Here is a 24,009-nt window from a genome sequence, read left to right on the forward strand (position 1 = left end):
CAAGGGCGCTTCATGATATTGTGAATATGAAGTTACTGCATCCAACCCAATAAATATGTCAATGAAAATTTAAAAAATATATATTTTATCGAATTTTGGGAGCAAAATGATTTGATCGGTCAACTCTAATCATTCTAACCAGTGCGCGAAGTTGGTCGCGCGTGGCGCACAGTATGTTCAAGTTGATGTGCCTCCTGACTTTTATACCCTTGATGTAACAATCGGAAGCGAACAAGCCGAGCCGTATGTACTTCACTGTGTTCTGTCTCGTACGCGGCTGTCGGTGGTCGATTCATCCGACGCGGTTAGTCTCGCGGCTTCCTCAACGTTCCGCACATCGCGCGCCGTGACTCCCTTGCTCCGAGTATACAATCATTATATTTGTATACAACTTACTTGTCGCATCTATCCAGTACATCACAGAGCCATCACCGCGAGTGTCTAGTGTGTCTAATGTCGCGACAGCCCCGTCAGTGTCGCTAATTATTCGCGGTGCATTAATTTCGTACCGGCGACAGTTTTTGTGCGAGAGTTGTATTTATACTGCCTCAAATACACGCCCGACTTTCGTTTGAAGTGTTTTTTTCTAATCATAAAGTTCAAAGTAAAATTTCGCCGATTGTAACCCTCGTATTGACAATTTAACTTCCCCAAGAATCCCTCACCAATTAAAACGCGTCACATTTTTACCCTTTCACATTTACGTCATGGACAGGCGGATCTGAAGAGTAAAAGAAATTCTGAAGGGTGGCTCACGTTTATGTTCAACGTGACTCCCCTTCCCAACAATTGTGTTTTTATCCCTCATGAAATTTTCACTCACCCCATTACATTTCCTTACAGAGAACCCACCTACGTATACATGAAAGAAAACTGGCTTCATTCGTTGAACCCATTTTTAAAAAAGAAACATTGCGGATGCAGAACCGTACACGTAATAAAATAAAAACTTTTTAATAAATAAACAATTAGGGAAGTTAAGTGTGAGGGACAGAGACAAAAGAAACGCAACAATACAATTCGCATAAAAATATTAATTTTGGGGTTGATTTTTGAAATGTTTGATCCTGGTCGATCTTTGATCCTATAAAAGGACTCGCGATCCGAGCTACGGAGATCAGAAAACCGTTATAATTTTGATGACAAATTATTAACAGTATTTTTATAAAGAATATTTTCAGACATACACTCTCCCGTGATACGATCGTAGACGTCTAGAAATGTCCCAATAAAGGACAATTTATTGCAAATTGCGTAGTGTTGTTATCAATCATGGGTAGATTTTACAGTTTTTTTTTGACATCTCAACATAGATGAAGAATATGGAAGTCTTAAGTGACTTCACTAGCCCATGACACGTCGAAGGCCCTGTAAATACTCAGATTTCTAAATAAGTAAAAGTAACTCCTAAGTGGAGAAAACCCAGATTTTTAGCAAGTATTTAGACACACTCCAAATGTTGTGAAAGATTTTACAGTGTTTAAAGTATGCAACCAGTTGATAACAGGTCATTACCGTGTAAATACTCAGACTTACATATTCTAATCTAAATAAACTTTTTCATCTATCTTTATAAATAAAAATGTACCTTAATGTTCGTTTGCTCAAAATTTTAAATCCCCTAAAAGTATCCACCGATTGCTTTGTAATTTTGACACAACGTTGCATTCGTTTATATGCGTTTAAAAAAATATGTATTACAGATAAAAACATGTTTTTTTTTTCAAAATAATTTTTAACCAATGGCAGCGCCATCTGTTGAACGTAACAGCAACACACGCAACACTTAACTCGTTCTTCTTGACAGCTGATTTTCCTAAGCATTTTTAAAATTTTCAGTTGCAGTGATCTTTTATTTTTATTGGAAAAAAATTAACATGTTAATGATATGTGATTTCTCTTTTCTTTCTTTTCCATTTAACCAGAATAAACCCCAGCAACCGGGTACAGTTAGTGCTGTGATGAAAAAATCTTCCCTTATCGGAGGTCTATTTTTAATTCAAATTGTAACGGTATTATTACACCCACCAACGAATCTTATTCCTCACAGAATTTTTTTGGCAAATATGGCCAAAAATTATGGAATATTTTATACAACGCTAATTTCCGTCTTCCGCGTTATTTTCGAGCGTAAACATCTTAAAGGTCAGAGTTCGCGTCTTTACGGCATAATTTAATTTTTTCCCCTTGTATTTATTGAGTGCAATTTGGTCGGCGCTTCGCATGCCATATTAATGATTTGTCCGTCGTAAAATGGTTAGTGCCTCCAATTACCCATTGACATCATAATTTTGATCATCATTTATCATTGCACTGATCTCGTATGGTTGACATTTTAATGCCGACATAAATTCCAAGTGTTAAATTGATTGATTCATTAAATATATATCATGTGTGAGATTGTCTAAGAGATATTTACTTAATTAGCATTTTATTAGCTAGGTCGAGAAATATTCTTTTTTCAGACTCATTTGCAAGGTTTTCGTTGGGTTAGAAACAGAAAAATGTATTTACATTAAGAAATCTGATAATATGGCATCGAAAGCATTGCAAAACTTTAAATTTGATTTAATCACAATATTATTAATGTTGCTATGTTTCTTATCTATTAATTTAGTTCGTTTCGTTAACACCTTAGTTTATATCGAATTATATGTATTTCCTAAATATATATTTTTTATAATTAAAATGTTATTTTGTTTCATAATCACCATAAATATTATCATTTATAGTGATTTTGAAACAAAGTCACATTTTAATTATTGTATAAAATGGAAAATCACAAAGTTAATGCCTTAAATATAAATTATATATTTTTTTATTATGTATAAATCACATATAAAGTTCTTCTTAGTGACCCATTCACAAATTTTTAATTTTTAATGTATTGTTAAAATTAATACAATAGTTAATATTCTTCTTCTTCTTCTTCTTTATGTGCCATGTCAGGTCCCCTCCCCTAATCACTTCAAAATCCCTGTCTCGCTAAACAGCAACTCAATTGTTCTGATCCCCGTCCAATCTTATGTATAAAATAAATGCCAATACCAATTTAAAAATGCATTTCAAACCCTTATGGAAGTATTCATTCATTTCATTCAAACCCTTATCCGCACCCTATGGTGCATAGGGCACTGCATCATATAAACGCAGTGTTATGTTGATCATTAACACATGAAAGAAAGGTGATCAGCCCTCCGCTTCAGGTACCAGTCCAGGGTTATATTGAATAAATATTACAGTGAAAAAATCACTAATATTTATTTGACCCCCCCCCTGGGAATCGAACTCGGGACCTCCAGTATAGTAGCCGGGCATGCTAACCATTACACTATGGAAGTATATCGTAACTGAAATATTAAACTTATAGTCGAAATTCGATCTCTCAGAATATGCAGCAAAACTATGTTTTATTAATATTTAAAGCATTTAATTTGTGGTTAGTCATTTTTACTTATTTATTTTTTTACAAAAATGTTAATAATATTATATTAGTATAAAACCACTCACCGAGATTTTTCTGTCTACCGATTTCGAGACGTACCCGTCTCTTTTTTTTAATTTAAACATTTTTGTAAAAAAAATAATAATATGTAAAAAATGCAAGGCTGAGATAAGCATTTTAGTTAAATTAAGAAAGGCGTGTTGAGATGGTATGGTTGTTTGAATCGAACGAATGAAGAGAAAACAATAAATCAAAACTGTGTTGCGATTGTGGTTGGCTAATAGAAGCAGAGGAAGGGATGATCAATCGTTTGAAAATACTGGGGCGTGGTCAGGCAGGAGTCGAAATAATCGACGGTTATGTTTGAGGACTTTATTTATTTGAAAGAGGTGAAGATAGTTTGCAAATACATATCGGTGTGACGTTGTTTCTCTCTGCCTATCCCTGCGGAGCAGCGGCGTGATAGTTATTTTTTTTTAAATTAAAATATATGTTATACAGATCATTCGTGTAATTTAATATAGATCATTACAGAAAAGATAACAAAACATATTCCATTTAAAGTATTTATTTCATAGATTATAAATATTGTGATTAGATACTACTTTTATTTTAATATTAATTCATTGATAATTTGCTTTATTATCCACGAAAAAAATTAAATCGTAGAACAATGCCTTATTTGTACATTATCAATGAAATCGTCATCCATTCAACTCCGAATTAAAATAAATCGATGAGTTAGTAACACAAGACCACGTCTTCCAAATATGTTTCGAAATCAAGTATTATTTTATTATCAATCAATATATTTTTATTGTTAATTATTTTTGTATGCTAATCACTTATGGTAATTAAACTAAATTATAATTAAAAATTCAACTAAGGAATATCTAGTGCAGGTGGACAATTTTGCTTTAAAACTATGTAGAAATTTTATTAATCCAACTAGCTAACCATCACGCCGCTTCTTCACAGGGGTAGGCAGAGAGAATAGAACGCCACACCAATCTGTCTTTGCAAACAATCTTCGCCTCCTCCACATTTATACATCTCCTCATACATACACCCCGATTATTCCGACTCCTAACCTGATCACTTTCAAGTATTTGATAAACTTAATAATGCCAAGTTTGCCTCGGGTTTCCTCTGATTCTTTTATAAACCACATTCGCCTCGTAAATTTGTTTAACTATCATTTCTTCACTCATTCGATTCACGTGCCCGAACCATCTCAACACACCTTTCTTAATTTTATCGATAATGCTTATCTCAGCCTTACATATTTACTTATATCATCACCATTCGTAGGTCAATACAGCGTTTTGCCGCACATTCGTATGAGAGAGCTACTTTCATCATTCTCTTGCCTACTCCATGCTTGGAAAACAAACTATGTTTAATTGTAAAAAAAAAAAATTTGGCCGCTGAAACATTTTTCATTTATGAATGTAAGGTGTTTCAAGACTTCTTACGAAAAATAAGACTTGAGTGACATGTTTTTATCTTTTCTCTTTTTTTTACATAAAAATAGTTTTCTGCCAATAGATAAAAATCGTTAGTATGTAAATAACCGATCCAACGATATCTGTATATCTTCCACCATTCTCGCCTGTATTCCTTCAATGATACAATTTCTCGTATGACGTGTCAATGATGTTACCTACAATCTATTAACTTTACCGCAAACCGCTAAAATTCCATGTATCGTAATGTGTATTGCGTCACTGTTATTTGCCTTAAAATTTTACAATTATGAATACCATCGTATCAATAACACATTGTCCTTATAAGAAGACTGAGGAAAACTTGGCACGATCAAATTATGTCCGGAGTCGGAATAATCGGCGGATGCGGATGAGCTAAAGTACGAATGTGGAAGAGTCGATGATTGTTTGCAAAAACTGAGTCGTGTGGCGTTCTTTTCTCTATGCCTACCCCTGCCGAAAAGCGGTGTGTTGATGGGTTAGTTAGTAATTATCGTTAACAACCGTTATTATTAATTAATTAAAATCCAAATCGCTTTTTTTTTAAATTAGCTCAGAAACTGCGATATATTTTTAATCTTATTTTTACTAGATGTTTTTCAGGCGAAAATCTACGCTAAATGCTAACATGAAATATGTGTTTTATTTCCTTGTTTCGTACAATTTGTATTTGACTTGAGGTTTAATCTTTCCCCTTTCTCCTTTTCTTCCGTCTCATCCCTGTTCCGGGTATTTTTACAAATGATGAATTTTATAATTGGAACAGTACAAGTATTTTTTTGTAATACTCGAATATTTGTATAGCTTGATGTTATTGTCAAATTCCAAAATAAAATAAAAATAAATCAATTAAAATTTATCATTAAATAAATAATATACTCGTATTTTACCCTTACGTCTCTTAAGACAAGATACAATTTATATAATTAAATACTCACAAAAATAAATCACACTTTTTCTCCAATCGAAAACGAATTCTATTTAAAAAAATCTTAGTAAATTAAGTACACTGTAATTGATGCTTGTTAAGATATTATATTTAGTAAGTGCGAAGGGTTAAAAAATTTTTTTTTTAGTATAAAAAAATGTCCCTTGATCAAAATCTAAGCTTTTTGTTTATCGACTACTGGTAGACTATAATTATGCGTTCATTGCCGCAATTTATTTGATTGCTTTTGTAATCAATATTGCTTTAAAATTATTTTATGGTAGCGTTACCTGCACACCATATAATCACAATTAAACCACAATACATAATATTGTATGAGAACCAAAAAAATATGAATGTAGCGTAAACATGTGGCTAAATAATGTTCTTTGAAAGGATATTTAATAGACATGATATCAGTAGCCACGGAAAGATAAACACATTGTCTCGTCACAAAATAATAAAATACTAGCATGGAAAATAACGTACGCACTATAGCAATGATGTGTCCTTTGTTCTTTTATTGAAAATTTATATTCTACCTTTTTCAAATTTTCATTAATTATATTATCTTGATTCATCGATATATTTTTTTGTTATGAAATATTAATAATTTATGTCATTAATTTAACAGACTCGAATTGGACACTATAATTTTTGTTAATATGGGGAAAAATAACACATTTTGAAATAATGATGTACAGTAATGTATCTCGTATGTCTTATGGGCCACTCCCTATAAATTATACAGGCAATATTTCTTACTTGAAAACAATATAAAATAAAGACGGTAACAATAAATTGTGTAAGGTATGAAAGTGACGTATAACTATATTTTACCAAAATCACCGTAGCTCTTATATAAAAATAAAAATAAATGTTTTTAATCTTATACCACAGAATTGTACATATATGGTACAATAAACGATACAAATAATACAAAATTTGATTTTATCAATCCTGAGATGGTATTACAAAGAAAAGACGACGCGTTTACTGCGCAGTGCATATTACTTCATCTTTACTTATGAACTTTAATAATTGAGAACTTTGACATTTTGAAACATGTTATCGATCAGTATTTTCAGTAATTTAGTGACTGGCCAAAAAGAAAATTCACGTATTTTTTACCGAATACAAGTGAAGTTTAATTTATGTACATTACATAGTTAAAACGTTAAATTCCGTATGTAATCGATGCCCAGAGGTGTTAAACTACCTCCTTATAAGATAACACAAAATGATATCTATAAATTATGAAATCTATCCTTTTTGAGAAGTAAAATGTTATATATGTAATAGTGTTAAACTCAGCTTTGTTTAAATATGCAATAATTTAACGGAAGCCGTAGTGTGACTAAGCCTTAAACTTGTAAAGTTTGCAATAGAGCTAGATGCCTGCTTTAAAATATTGCATTTAATTTGTCAATCCCCTCGCAAGGTGAAACAGCTAATACAGTAATTTACTTTGAAATGTCTTGATATAATAATTCAATTATATGATAAACTTATAACTGAGCTTTGATATTAGTAATGTTAGTATAACTGAGCATTCAGAATATACTGAATATACTGTTATAACTGAGCATTCAGAATATACTGTCAAGTACACGATATCTCAATCCATGAAACAAATCTTCAGATTACATCTTGATGCACTGATATCTTAAATTAATTCTGGTTTTGTTTATATGTTTCAAATAATTAAAATCGCGTAATTTTTTAACTTTCAGTTTTTTGATACTTTGATTAAATTTTATATCCAATATTTAATTTAGTGCAATTGTAAGTTAGTATTATGGCCTGATATCATCTGTATGGCTTCACGTTCATCGTTGGTAATTCGTCGAGTGTGTCTAAGTGTTGTGATGCGTGCTCGTTATGATTAGCGAAGTTAGTTAGAACTTTTGATTTGTTTATCTTTCACCATAGAAACTATCGGACTCGCGGGTTAAATTATCGATCCTTTAGAAGTGCTGGCGTGATTGTCTTAATCAAATCTTAGAATTTATTATGTGACACGTGATCCAATTAAGAGGTAAACTCTGTTGGAAGGCTGTTATTTTGAATACACTAGAAACCAGGAACATAAGATCCCCATTACGTTACGCAGAGTGATTATAAGCGCTAATTATTTATTTATATAATATTATTTTAATGGCATCGCAAGTTTGATTCCACAAGCTACATGTATTGATTCATAAGCAGGCAGAGTTTGGGATAGCGTCACCAGTGCAGCTCTAAAAATAGTGCAATGATGTGAATGAATTAAGACATTTTAAACTTCATTTGTTTTGTGACCAACATTAACGGGACAACCGTTTTTTTCTCTGAAAATGTCAAGCCCATGGTTACTGAGCATTGCGAAAGATGAGGGCAAAATGATACAGCAAAGTCGCTTTTAATACAAGGAAACGTTTCTTGACCGTTAACGCTGTGTTGAAAATGAGTCGTTGATCGCTTTTGTAGAATGTAAGAATGTAGAATGTAGGATGTAGAAACCATATGTAAGTTATTCGTAAATTGTTGATAATTTTAAACACTTTAAAACACGCCAACTTAAAATTCTCACAACTCTGAAATTGTACGAGTAGTACCGAAATTCTCACAGTTTTTTGTTGTGTGAAGTATATTGTTTGCTTATTTATCTTTTAGCACTAGTGACAATTTTGGAGATAGGTTACCCACTGGAACTGATTGCCTTTTTGTTAGTCTGTCTCATAATATTGACAATTGACATGCATACATGACGCGTACATGGTAATTCACCATATTGAAATACACACCTGAATGTGTTAACAACGCCACATTGGTAAATAAGTACTACCGTCCTAGGCGAGATTTTCTTATTTTTAATTTTAGTTTTACTCGGTAAATACCACTATTTCTTAAAATCTAATGTGATACGTATTTCGATGCATTTCTCATAATTTTAAAAACCGTGTCATTATGACACGTTTTTCAAAAATAACAGATTTTAAGAAAAAATGCTATTTACCGATTAAAACATAAATTAAAAATGGATGGCTATTAATTAATAAAATTTTCTAAATCCAAGGTGACGTAACATATTTGTAACTTAATTTTCTACTATTGTTTACCGAAATACATCTATATTTTTTGTAGTTAATTTGATAAGTGTCATAAAACTTTAATTGTCGATTTTAAAAACGTTGATAATGTTATGTTTATATAGTGACTCAGTACGCCGCAAAAAAATGAACAATGTACTTAGGAAGAATATGAAATATCAAAATTCGGTCGTAAATATTTTTTTTACTTTTCACGTTTTGCATTACGTATTTTTCTCATTTCATCCGCAATTTTAATAAGCCGACAAGATTTTTCTTCACTTGATTATTTCTGTGACATTCTTGGAAAAACATATCATCCGGGAACCTTGTTAACGAAAAAACAACGTGCGGGGATTATATAATTTCCAATGATTTTTTTTCCGTCTTGTTTTCACCGGTACTCTGATGGTAGGAAATTCCTGAACGTTTTTTGGACCTGTATTGCAGTATTAATTTTATTGTTCTAGTGGTAAATAACATATACTTCATCGAATCGACTTAGATTTTTATATGTTGTATAAAGAAGACTTTTTTAATTAAAAAAATAGCGATGCGCCGTACACATGATAGGAGTATAATTGATGAAAAAATAGAGAATAAGAGAGATTGAGTGTGAGAGACATAGAGAGAGCATACAACAATTTCTAAATTTGCATATTTAAAAAAAAAAATGCAAATTATATATTTTTTTATGTTTATAATAAATATTCACACTTATTGATTGGTGCTTCAATTGGTAATACTGATATTAATCGATCTCTTTTGCTTCATTCCCGTGGCATCGGAATGTCTTTCCTCTCGTTCGTGTAACGAAGAGTGCCTAAAAAACGTGACGCGTCCTTGAAACTTTACTCTCAATTCTCGAAATTTCAATTAAAAAAATCTCGCGATGACGCCATTTTGATTATTTTAGCTTGCAGTGTACATCTTTGAAATTCTGTAATTGAACTTTGGCCTGCTGTTTATTGAGATGAGCTCGTTATGCGTAACGAACTGCAATTAATTATGCAGTGGAATACAGTGATACGGAATGTTCTCGATTTAACGACCATGCCCGATGGATTTACAATGCTTTTGGGAATTATAAGATATGCACATGATGTGGCATATAGGTATACTGCGGGGCCGCACCTTGGTACAACTCTGATCGAAGCAGAATCACATTCTGAGATCTGGGCATCGCCTCAACCTATATTTTACATATGTGTAACAAAAATGTACAACACTGATATAACGGATATCAAATATTCAGAACTTAATTATTCAACGATCTTCGTCTTCTTCTTCTTCTTCGATCTTATAGATCCTAGGATCTTTTATTCCCGTTATCCATCTCTTGCAATGTGGACTGCCAGCTGTCGCCCCATCGCTTTGGAGGCCTTCCAGATGGTCTTCTCCCATCTGGGTTTTCTTGAAGAGCAATTCGGGCCAGTCTATTTTCTTGCATTCTATTGACACGGGCATTCCAGAATCGTCTTCGCTGTCTTCTCCATCTGACTATAACCTCCGTACTACTACTGTATAACGATGATTATCGCAATTATAACTAATGTACTAACAAGGGTAGGCAGAGAGAATAGAACGCCACACTCCTCTGTCTTTGCAAACATTCTTCCCCTCTTCCACTTTCGCGCATCTCCTTATACATAACCGCCGATTATTTCGACTCCTGACCGAACTAATTTTAAGTATTTGACAAGCCTTATCATGCCACACTTTCGTCGATATTCCTCAGCTCCTTTTCCCAATGATATTCACCTCTTAAATTTGTTTTACCGTTTTTTCCTCACTCATTCGTTCCACATGTCCAATTCATATGAACACACCTTTCTTAATTTTATTGTGATGGTGACCAACGCTAACTACTTTTCGTGATAAAATAAAATAAAGGAAACACTTTGTGACTATTCTTTTTAAATGATAATTTTTTACTTCCCTGGCTAAATGCAGTTTCAATTTTTGATGTATTTTATTCACTTTTACTTGATTAATTTTTTCGTATAAGTACATTTATACGAAACGTGTTTTGGCACAAAATTTTCTTACACTCATAATACCCATTTTATTTAATATCACCAGCGTAGGTGTTCCAATTCAATCTTCGAAAAGCATCTTAGTTACACATTTTTGTCCGGTTTCCAATATGTGGATGTGCGCTAAATATTGAGTTCAGGGTTCTTCAGTGGCTAATATAAGGTTCCAAGATGTATCACAAGACACATCTGCATCCCCCTTCTCTCCTGTCGAGGCTGTTTCCCGAAAAGGAGCCACGTAAACATCTAGCCAGCTGCCCCGTTGCCGCGTGAGCACTATATATAATATTTAACAGTTGAATTATTGTAATAATGAAGGAAGTTGAATTACGATTGTAATACAGTGGAAGTCGGTTATAACGCGGGTTTGCGGACAGCGTACCTGACCCGCGTTTTGTGATCAAAATTATGTTTTTGTTTGAAGAATAAAACATTTTAAAATTTTTTAAAGTAAATAAAATTAAAAAAAATAAAAACATTACACATTCACTTTTAAACAAATCAGTAATCTCTTTAGAATATAATTTTTTATGTTATATTCTAAAAAAAACATACTTATCCTTGCAGTGATAAGTATGTTTTTTTTTCACAAAAAAACAAATTTGGCAAAAAAAGACCCTCGGTATACCTGAATGCGCGTTATAAAAGACGCGTTGTAACCGGCTTCTACCGTAATATAAAACTTTCCCCAAAAAAACATACCTACTATTATTTCTACCGATTTGTTGTAAATGAAGACGGTGCAAAGCCATAACGTGAAAAGCGCTGATAACATTTCGCTCACTCCTTTCAACAACGTCATATATTAGAAAATTTGCTTTTTCAGGAGATCGTTTTTAAAGTTTAAAAATTTGATAAAATGTATTAAAAAATAAACATCAAGCCACTTATTGAACTTCTTACTGTGCAACAGATCTTTTTAGGTAAAACCTGAATGTTTTTTTCTCTATTTGAAAAATAGTTAGTATATTTAAAAAGAAAATCGACAATACCTTTTCTTCAAAATGCAAAAACAACTCTATAGCTGTAAATATTAAGTTAAAAATATGCCGCTGATGCTGGGATATAGTACATTTTTTGGGCATTCCGAAAACATGCACAACTGAAAATTGTCATTTTTTGATATTTGACGTTGTTGAAAGGAGTGAGCGATATATCAATGAAGACTGAACATCACATACGATCTTCTACCAGGAAACAGTCTTTTTTTATAAAATATATGGTACAATCCTTATTTTGCAAGCAGTGTTTGTTTCCTTTAAATAAAACACAATAGTTTTTATTGTTGTTTGAATTAATTAAAAAGAGATATTATTTAAATCATCTGTATCACCAAATAAAAATTTAAAAACTTTTTCATGAATATTTTTAAATTATCATACATTACGAATCATGATACTTAACGATATAATATTTAAGCAACGAGTTAGAGCGCAATTGTTAGCTTGATTCGTCGGATTTGTCCTTTCGAAGAAATTTTGGAAGCATGCATAATAGATAAAACGATATACGTGTTTGTCAGACTAATGAAATAACTGGGTAAATTGATTTTTTTATGTCAGCCTTTTTCAGCTCACGTTTAGGGGTGTGATATTTTTTTTACACATTTCTTGCTTATTAGTTGTGTCTTTAAAATACGTAAAAATAATTTGTTGCATTTTTGCAGGAACGGAAGACAACCCGAAAATGCATCCAACGACTACGATCAAGTTCAGGTGAGTCATTTTTAAATTAGCTTTATATTTAGATTTATTGAATTGAATTTAAAATACCATTCCCATATTTTTCAGGCGTTTTTTGTATTTTATTTGAATTACACCGAAAATAATGGCAGAATTGTGTGTGTGTCGTTACGCAACGTGTTCCAGATACGTTACTTAATCGAAGTTCGTCGATCTAATATGACAGTATTAGCTACGACATCGTAACATTGTCCCTCGTAATTGAGATCGCTCAGGTCCAAATTGCAAAAAAAAACGCAAAATGCTACCAACGTGATAACATTGGGTTTTATCGCTAGAAGTTTAGTTGATTTTTTGTTTTTGTGAAATTATGAACAAAATCTTTTATTGTTTTGACATTAAGAAATATATTTTTTTTACATAAGGAAGTTATGTATTGCGTTGCAAAGCAAGTGCAGCCCGTCTTATCATACATTACCGTAAATTGATTTAAAATTGATTCAGCGTTCAATGTTTTCAGAACGATAAATAGACATATAAGAGAAAACCACGTAGAATCTAGATTTTTCATGAAACCTGTGAATCATCTTAGTACCTACCTACCTACGGAATAAATAATAAAGGTTTTTGTTCTAAACGGAGTTTGTCAAAACCCAATTCTTGTTTTGTTTACGTTTTATCTATACTTATATTGATTAAATAATACGTTTTCACATTAATATTGAGAAATATATTTGTAAGTGTTGTATATTATACTGTATGTACTAAAGATAAAATGCAATAATATGCAGATTTTTGCATCTGGTTTTCCGCATTTAAATACAGTCTACTGCAACAAGTGTGACCTAGTCAAAGTTGTTTAACGATGTGGGCGAAAAATTTTCCGCGGAAAATTATAACTACCTGAAGTCGTCATATTAAAATTATGATATCAAGTATTTACTCACAATAATTAATGCGGTCGTTCTTGGACTTGGTGCTTCTGGTCCGTTTTGCACTCTCTCGGTTAATCGATATCTCATTAAGTTCGATTATTAACGCCTACCTGAAATATTATATGCGTATTGATCGGGCTAGTTGTAATAGATATGATTTCCTGCATATTTTTGCTGTTTATGAAAATCCTGGGTTGACGTATAAATATAAATCACGTATAAAAAATCACAACTGATATTACAAAAATGTATTGTGCAATATTGATATACCTATTGCATAGCATTATTTTTTTGTCATACGACAGTTGCAATTGTTCTTCGCTTCGCTTGTCATGTACACGAGCCTCGGCAAAAATATTTTCCCTTTTCTGACTTTTTGTGTGAGTGTCCATCTGGATAGCCAAAGCTGGTCTATTCCTGAGAAGTCTCCGCGTCGGCTTTTGTGATAAGAAAACTATAGAAAAGTCATCAGGATAAGACGGGCTGCACTTGCTTTGCAACGCAATACATAACTTCCATTCCACTATGAGTTCGCATCTTTTGTTTTGTTTTGATTCACATTTTTACGATCTTTGCTAACGTATGTCGCGAATGCATTGCATTATTGCATGCATTAATAATTAATACCCGTACCTATGTCAACTGTCGGATATTTTAATGTAAATAAGTGAAACTGCGCGTTGTGACGATTTTCCGAGCTTTATTTTGCAAGTAACTGTTTTTCTTAAATCATCCATTGATTTGACAGTCACGTATAAATTAAATTTGTTATGGTTCGCCTCAATAAAAAGACAAATCCCTCAATTTAAAAACTAAAAAAAACGATTTTTGTGTTTCGCGTCGATAGAAAGACGAATTCCTCAATATGTCTTCAAATGTACCTTAAAAATTACGTCCGTGTTTAAAAATGAACCTTTTGTCTTATGAAAATCAGCTTTTTAACTTTTTCTTCGTTTGAATATTTTAGAATTTTTATGAATTCGGCCCAAAAAGATAAGTTAACGCAATATCTTAAGATTTTCCCAATGAAAGTCGCAGTTACTTAATTTTCTCACGTCCTATTTCTGTTATTATTTTTTTCTTAATTTTCTAATAAATCACAAAAGAAAATTAATATTACCATTGTCAAAAAAAATGGTAATATAATGGGATATAATAGGATCTTTGTTTCTAAAAAAAAACTAAACATGTGCCATTCTACATTTTATTGATTAAAGTGCATATGTATAACATTATAAAGTACATATAATGAGAACAAATAAAACTGATCAATCGACTGAAATTTGATATTGCTATTATTTATCAATGACGCAAACCTTTAAAGGTTCGCGTCATGGTTGCAAGTTTATCGTTGTTGCATAGATGGCGCTGATTACTGGACACTAAAGTCGTCTTCCCTGCTGACAGTCCGCGATATAGTACGAGAAAAATATGAAGAAAATAGTTTATTCTTTTAAAATCGTATAATAATTCGTGGTCGTGTCTATTTATCTATTTACGAACGGTTTTTAAAAAATCGGTAATATTTAATGTCGTCAATACATATGTACTGGCGCCCCTTGCACGTTTCTTGTGTCTTCAATTTAATTTATTTTAAAGTAATACATTCTACGCAATTTATAATATACAAATACCTTTTTTGTTTTTGTGCAAATACGCAATGTATTTGACAATACGATTTAAATGTATTTGATAATATGACTGGTCTATGTAGCGGTTAAATTTACTGGAATTCTCATGCCACGGTAAATTATTGTAATAAATGTGTAACTGTTATTCTACCTTCCCTATTTTTTAATACTTTAGTTACTAAATCATTTTACATATTTCATGAAGCAATTGAAAATTTAAAAAAAAATGTTTTCCAGCAACTTATAGAGATTGACGTATTTCTTGAAAGGGTACGCAGGAAAAACTATTTCGTAACTACTTTCAAGAAAAAAGGTTTAAATGGTCGTATATAAATGCGTGGGGCTTAAGTAATTGTAATTTTTATAACCTTAATACAAGACCACGGGACTTCAACGTACCTTAATACGGGACAATCGTAAAATGTACGGCGACAGAAAAAAGTCACATTTTACAATTTTGTTTTTATTAAAAAAATTTAAAAAGTGCAACATTTTTTTAAAATTACTTATAAAATACTTACGTAAAATATCGGTAATTTTTTTTAAATACATCCTAGTTTTCACTACATTCTTTACATGTGTTACCGCGGTGCTCCCCACAGATTGGATGTCAGGTGTAAATTTTACGAATTTCTCGTAATTTAGGATTAAAGTGCATTTGTAGAAATGTACAGAAAGGTACTTAAATTGTTACTGTTCAAGCAAAAGTCTCTAAGTGCAAAAACAGTTTTGACGCGTATCGCTTTAAAAATTTGGGACGCATTAAAAAAATAGTGTATGATTGTTTTGTAAGTGGGTTTTTTTCTATAAAATGGATTTCGTAGATCCATGATTCTTTAAATTATAAACATATTTATGTGGGCGCTGAGCGTTATTGAATATGGCATTTAAATCGTAGTTTAGAAGGCGGACTAATAAAATTTATTAGTCCATTGTATACGTAATCATAATTGTACGAAATGAAAATACAATCTCTTCGTTTATTTTTGAGACTGTTTTTTAGAAAAAAATCAATTTAAAACGAAATGTAAAACAAGAAAATTACTTCAGGGAGGGTTGCGCCCTCATAAGCTTGAAATTTCTAACTAACCATCACTCCGCTTATCAGGGGTAGACACAGAGAGTTGAACGCCACACCAATCTATAATTCGTTCAAACATTTTATTCGTTACAGGTAGTAAGGAAATGAGGTGATAGATTTTAGGTTTATGTGATAGTTTCCCAGGTTACAAGATCGCTATAACCCTGGCTTCCAGCTGAGTCTTAGAAGTTTGCCGCTATTGAGTATATCATTGGAAAGATTGCCTTTTCCAATACGTTCTTGTCAATTCTTACCGAGATGAATCACAAAATCTCACATGACTCCGTCAGCACCAGCAGCTATTCGACTTTAAGAAATATTATGTCTGTTTAGGGTGTCCAATATTGTGTATCAGTCGGAAGCTGAGTATAACGAGTCATCTTGTTTCTTCTTATGGCATGTGTTTCTTGGAAGGCTAAATGGTATCTCGACTTTGCTGGCTAGTTTGATCACGATATCTTATCTACTTCCATGACTTGCTCAAATAAAAATCGACATTCCAACATAGAATATTGAAGTGAAACGCTTTTTCCTCAAACTCTGTGAGGAAAGTATGGAATTAGCGGTCCTGTCTCTCGTTTTGGTCGTGTTGTAAACTCGAGATTTAAACAATCACTGAATGAAACCTTTGTGTAAACTGGCTAGATTTAAACAATTACTGAACGAATTGTCCAGACTACGCCTCCATGTTTTTTCATAGCTTTGTTTGATATTTTTTGTAATATTTAATGATTGTTTATATTTTTTAATGTACCTGATCCTTAAATGTAAATATATATATATAAGTATTTTATTTATTGTTTCGGCATTAACTTTGTGGTAAGACATGTTACAATGATTAAAGAAAACACTTGTTTTTTACCACTTGAGTTTTATTATAGACAACATGTTTCAGAAGTTAAACTTCAATCATTAAGGTCTGTATAATAACTGTTATTATACAAACCTGAATGATGGAAGTTTAACTTCTGAAACATGTAGTCTATAATAAAACTCAAGTGGTAAAAAACAAGTGTTTTCTTTAATCATTATATATATATATAAGGGTGGCGACTGATCGGATCATTTAGTCGTAACGTAACGTCATAACATCGCTCGCGGTGAGTATCAGCGAGCATCCGAAATAGTGGATGGAGCGCTCGGCTCGCTGTAGGTACTGACTGCCTGCATGCTCGCATCGTAACGTGTTACGTTACGACGAAATGGCTCCGGTCAGTCAGCACCCTTATACTTAAAGGGTAAACACAATGATAACAAAAACACTGTCAAGTCTTCCATTTTTAATGTTATGTTAATGATTGTATGTCGGGATGCAAAATATGAGTAAATGAGGAAATTTTGGAACAGGTAGATGATTTCATATATTTTAGAATAATGTTTTCTAGGGATGGAAAGATTGATAATTATACAGAAAGGAGAGGGAATGATGCGAACAGTGTGAACGGTACACTGAAATTAGTTAAAGCAAATTAAAACCTTTCAGCGATTGCTAAACTGAAAGTACACAATTGAGTCCTGGTTCCAATCCTAATGTGTGGAAGTGAAGCATCCACCCTAGGCAAAGGTCCACTGAAGCACAGGGTGGAGTTGGCAAAAGAAGGATGAAAGTAAACTGATTGCAGTCGAAATGTGATCTCTCAAACGAATTTGTGGCAAAACGATGTATGATGAATATTCGAATGGCGATATAAGGAAAGAATGCAAGTCTGAGATAATAATTATCGATAAAATTAAGAAAGGTGTGTTGAGATGGTTTGGGTGTGTGAATTGAATGAGTAAAGAAGGAACATAAAAAACAGATCTATGAGTCGAATGTAGTTAGAAATAGGAGCAGAGGAAGACCGAGGAAAAGTTGGCAAGATCATGTCAAGGGCTTCAAATACTTGAAAGTGGACAGGTCAGAAGTTGGAATTATCGCTAGGTACGTATCTTAATAATTAATGGCAATAAATGTTACCTTCATCACGAGCAAATTATGTTATATTTCATTATTTATTGGAACATTTGTATAAATACGAGTATGTGTCTCGGATTGATTTATTAATTTGTAGAATGAAGGCGAACATCTCGAGAATTTATTGTGAAATCATAATTATCAATGGTAATGACATAAGATTTATTGCTAATAATTATATTAATTTATCATTTGCGCATTCGGAAAACAATGTTCGCAAGTTGTGGAAGGAAGCCGTCATCCGGCCTGCCGTTGAACGCTACCCCGTATTCGTCCACCGCTCTATTCGTCAAAAGATTTCGGATATACACATTTATTCGGTATCCGAACGAATTGTTTCAGTGCCGAATGCGACCCCTTCTACTCAATAAATATTGTACAATTCAATCGCAGCGCCCTTAGGGTATGAAGAAAGTCCATCTAGATTGTTTAATAGATGAAAAATTCACATTAATTTTTTGACATCTCAACAAAGATGAAGAAGAATATGGAAGTCTGGGCATTAACGAGGTTTACGACCGTCATATGCTGGTTTAAGTGATTACACGTGATTACACGTCAAAAAATAATATAGATAAATCAGTATTCCAGTATTTGTATCAATCCAGTAAGTATTTGGACACAGTCAAAATGTTGTATATGAAAAATTCATTCTTTACATTATAAGTTAAGAGTAGTTATAGTAAATTGGCCAGGGGTGAAAATACAAGTGAGTGTTTTTGCCTAGAATTTTCACTCATGAATTACATGAAATTGTAGTAACTTTAAACATAAAGAGTAAATCCACTCACAAGTAGGCATAGGCTATGAAACTTATAAAGTTGAAGCCTGAGTAGGGACATGATAAACGGTGTTGCATAAGCCGTAGCTAGATTTCACAGTCACTTGGACGTTAGGTAATTCAACAACAAAAAAAAGGTGAAAATACAAGGACTGAAGATGTACATGATAAGATAAGCAGACGATAATGCACTAATTGCCGACACTGAAATGAACTTAATGAAACGTTAAGTAAAATGGAAACTGTATGGACAACAAAATATAGTATGACCATAAACAAATGCAAAACTAAATGTATGATCGTAGGAAGAGAGGAACAAGCAAACATTTTATATACAAGATAGTAAACATATCAAACTAGTAAAGGAATTTGTTTATTTGGGCAGAAAAATTACTCAGGATGGTTCAAAATTATCGAAATCAGAAATAGTCTGCTGGATAAAACGATCAAAAATAGTATTCAATAAGAAAACTGTTTTTTTTTATCCGATAACTAAGTTTAAGAATAAGATAAACCTGAATTAAATGTCTAGCATGGAGGATACTGTTGTATGGAAGTGAAACGTTGACTATCGGGCAGGAAGAACGGGGGCAGCTGGAGGCGTTTGAGATGTGCTATAGGCGCAGGTTGGGGATTCATTAGTCGGAACATGTAGAGAACAACAAGGTCCTAAGTAGGACTAGGGAGTCTAGATGCTTACTAAATAAAGTAACACAACAGTGAGCCAAATGGATAGGCCATACATGATATAAGACACCCAGGCCTGATTCTTACGATTGCGGAAGGCATGTGCGAAGACACACTACAGAGGACGATCCCGATTAACCTGCATTGACCAAATTATCTCCAACATGCATTGTAACGGGTACGCCGAGTTGAGAAGACGTGCGGATGATGAAGACGGGTGAAGACTGATCACAAATGAAGGAAACCAATCATTGCAATGATTGTAAACCAACAAAGAAGAAATATATCATTTCTACAAGCTTTTTTTAAAGCTTTGTAAGAGTCTTACACGTTAACAAAAACACTGTTAAGTCTTCCATAATCAAATGTATAAATGTTATGTTGATGACTGTAGATCTGGATGTAAAATAGTAGTGAATGGGGGAATTTTGGAACTGGTAAATTGATTTCGTAAATATGGAAAAAATTGATATAGAAAGGAGAGTGGATGATGGACTGAAATGAAATGTAGAGTTGGCTAGCATGAAAAGAAGGATGAAAATAGTCTCATTGCAGTTGGAATGCGACCTCTCAGACGAAGTGAGGCAGAACGATATATGATAGATGTTCGATTGATGATATAAAGAAAAAATGCAAATCTAAGATAAGGATTATCGATAAAATTAAGAAAGGTGAGTTAAGATGGTTTGGACGTTGAAGAAAGAGTAGAGAAATAAATTTATAAGGAAAATGCGCACACGGCCGCAACATAAGGTTCTTGAAACGCACAAAAATGTGCACATCGCCGCAACATAAGATTTCTCAAACGCACAAATATGTGTACACCGCCGCAACATGTGGTTTCTAAAACGCACAAAAATATGCGCGTCGTAAACAATGTGTTAAACGTGTTTATAACAAAGTCACTCTTCAGTATTCCAACTTTAAATGTATAAATGTTATTTATGTAAGTATCAAATGCAGTCGAAATGCGATCTCTCAGACGAATGTGCAGCAAGACGATTTATGAAAGATGTTCAAAAGGTGATATAAGGAAAGAATGTAAGGCTAAGATAAGCATTATCGATAAAATTATGAATTGTGTGTTGAGATGGCTTGGGCATGTAAATCGAATGACTGAAGAAAGAAGACTGAAATAAATTTATGAGTTGAATGTTGATTAAAATAGGAACAGAAGAATACCGAGGAAAACTTGGCATAATCAAGTATTTCAAATACTTGGGCGTGGTCAGGTAAGGAGTCGGAATAATCGGCGGGTATGTACGAGGAGGTCCATGAATAAAGAAAAGGTGAAGATTATTTGCAAAGATAGATCGGTGTGGCGTTCTATTCTCTCCGCCTACCCCTGCGGTGAGGTGGCGTGGTGACTTAATTAGTTAGTAATAACAACAATTTAACCGCCCTACACATACGAACGTACGTGATACGCTCGGTTTTTCTTCACCATTCCGCGCTAACCCGTATGACCTACGCGCACGAGAACCAACGAACTACGCGCACAAGAACCAAAAGATATCTTTTCCAAAAATATTTAATGCGTACCGGATACACTGACAATTTTTAGTCAGGTTTCATGCCTGACAATATTTTGTGACAACAAACGTTGTGATTTTTTTGCTTGTTTGTAAAAAATATCCCTGAAAATAACCCGAAGGTAGAGTGGTTAATGACTTTTTACCCATTAAGTTCTCATACACTGTGTGCGCCTGTAACGTTATTCTAATCAATTTAAAAACGTATTAATTAATCATATACACAAACTACTTTTAATTTATAATCATTAGAAAAATCAAAATAAATCTGATTTTTATTTTTAATGTCCGGTTTTGCTTATAATAATTTAGTGATCAATATGATAATTATTAACCATTTATAACATTGCAGACCATTTATAAAATTCAAAATTCAATTACGGCTGATACCGCATTTAGTAATGTCTGGCACATTATCATATTTAAGGCTTTTTTATTAGGTTAGCCGATGAAAAATAGCGTTCATTGATTTATAAACTTCTATCTCAAGTAACCACTCAATACCCGTTTAAGGAATGCAAGACTTCACAGCATAATATGTATATACGGGCGTTTGTGCACCTCTTCGATAAAAGGTCATATCATTAATCACATGCAATATTTGGTTTAAATATTGTCGTATGAATGAATATCGATACTGTTCGTGGAACACTTTCATCGCGATGGCAACACAGCCAAATGGATACTTTATTGTGTCGGATATACTAGTGGAATACTATTTTCATGTTGGCAACATAACAAATAATAAAGTCTTTCTTTAAATATTAGTGTCAGCAACACCAATGGACCACTTTTGTCTTGTTGGAAACACAATTTAGTGTCGGCAACACTAGTGTAATACTTTTTTTGTTTTGGCAATATAACACTAATGAACTCATTCATGTTAGTGCCAGCGACAATTTTGATACACTTTCGTCGTGTTGGAAACACAACACAAATGGATACTTTCTTTTAGTGGCGGCAACACTAGTGGAACACTTTTTTCGTGTTGGCAACACAACACAAATAAACTCATTCATATTAGTGTCTGCAACAAGGATGGAATACTTTCTTCTTAGTGTCGGCAACACTAATGCAATATTTTCGTCGTGTCAGCAACACTTTTATAATATGGATTAATAAACCATATGACTTCATTGGTCGATCAATTTTGTTTCATGGGCCCAAATCCCTTCGCACGAGAGGTTTTGCTAGTTTTGACAAATAAAGAAATAATGTCTTTGTTATTAATAATATTTATTTATGGTATTTGATGCCATTTGCATATTTTCTAGTGGACGCTCACATTGGATGTCGTGAATGATTTCTGATATGAAATCAAGATATTCATTTGATTTCAAGGCAAAAACTTGTCTCGTGTCACTTGTTAATTCGTCAATATTTGCATAACACACGCATAATTATTTTTATGCGAAAATATGTGCGTCAATACATCAGAACTATTGTAATATAATTTATTCATTTACGACTCCCGTTTACACAGCAAATAACGACTGTTTGTGAAAATCTGTGTCCCATTCGCACACTAGAGTGCCGATACTCACTGAGTGAGATGAAAAAATATTATTTTTATATTGTGTTTTAAAACAAACAAAAAAATACTACTTTTTAGCCCAGTCATTTGTTGCAAAGTGATAAAAAATATATATATAAAAAATATATGTATTTTAGACAATTTGCGTGCTTCTGTGAGGAAAGAAATAACAGTAAAATAATTTTATGAATCGAATGTATTTGGAATAGAAGCAAAGGAAGACCGAGAAAACCTTGGCATGATCAATTATTTCAGAACTAAGCCAGAAAAGGAATAATTTTCAAAACCGTATGTTTATTTCGAAGAAAATCTTATTTTTTCATACAAAAACGGTGTTTTAAGCAAAAATTAATTATTCTCAATATTATTAATATTTAAAGCATTTACTTTGTGGTTAGTCATTTTTACTTATTTATTTTTTTACAAAAATGTTAATAAAATTAGTATATAACCACTCACTCACGGTGAGTGGTTATATACTAATTTTATTAACATTTTTGTAAAAAAATAAATAAGTAAAAATTAATTACCTTAAATGTTATCTGGGTTAAAAGAAAAATAAGTTGCGATTTATCGTATATTGGGCCTTGAAACGGACTCAGTAACAATTATCGTGTTTTAATTTACCTAACCTTAACTCAGATAAATTAGAAAGAATTCCTTAATTTCTGGGACTTTTAAGATCTATCTCAATGTTACTGCACGACATCGTTAATTACACTATGTTAGTCACAGTGTAAATCATAACTGACCGAGTCCTGGTTTTATCAATAATTTGGTCCATGCATGTAAATTAATGTTCACACGAACCCCCATTTTTCGGTGGTTCGTACATCTACTTTTATAGCGCTTTGAAATCCCTGTTTTTTGGCTGATTTATTACTCTTTTTTGAGATTAATGTAAGTGGACTAAAATTTTATTTTATGCGTGGGACTGATTCCGTGCTATCGGGTAATAAATAATCAATATCGTTGCAAAAAAAAACAATTCCTTTGTAATATGTTTGATTTACTCTGTAGATCCGGATTGTGAAATAAATTAAATCATCGTGTGAGTATTTTTAATTATTGCATATCTTAGAACAGCCGTTCATTGCCAATGTCTTTATACCTCAACTAAATACAGAATAAAAGCTTCATTTGTTGAAATTTAAAGTTTTTTTTGTAATATTTCTCGGTAGAATCAAGTGTTATGAAAGAATATAACTTTTTTGTTGTTTGTTGA

General features: G+C 32.7%; 1 protein-coding gene across 3 annotated transcripts in view; it reads left to right on the top strand.

Moving 5' to 3' along the window:
* LOC148308882 (WD repeat-containing protein 47) overlaps window positions 1–24,009 on the top strand; it is a 157,235-nt gene that overhangs the window by 67,319 nt on the left and 65,907 nt on the right. For all 3 annotated transcript variants that reach the window (XM_088260855.1, XM_088260857.1, XM_088260854.1), the window contains one exon: window positions 12,634–12,682. In XM_088260855.1, the coding sequence (XP_088116981.1) occupies window positions 12,634–12,682 (49 nt within the window). The remainder of the gene's footprint in view (window positions 1–12,633; window positions 12,683–24,009) is intronic.

The sequence above is a fragment of the Brachycentrus maculatus genome, unplaced genomic scaffold (assembly GCF_059751285.1).
Source record: "Brachycentrus maculatus isolate JH-2025_06_01 unplaced genomic scaffold, ASM5975128v1 h1tg000144l, whole genome shotgun sequence".
NCBI classification, from domain to species: Eukaryota; Metazoa; Arthropoda; class Insecta; order Trichoptera; family Brachycentridae; genus Brachycentrus; species Brachycentrus maculatus.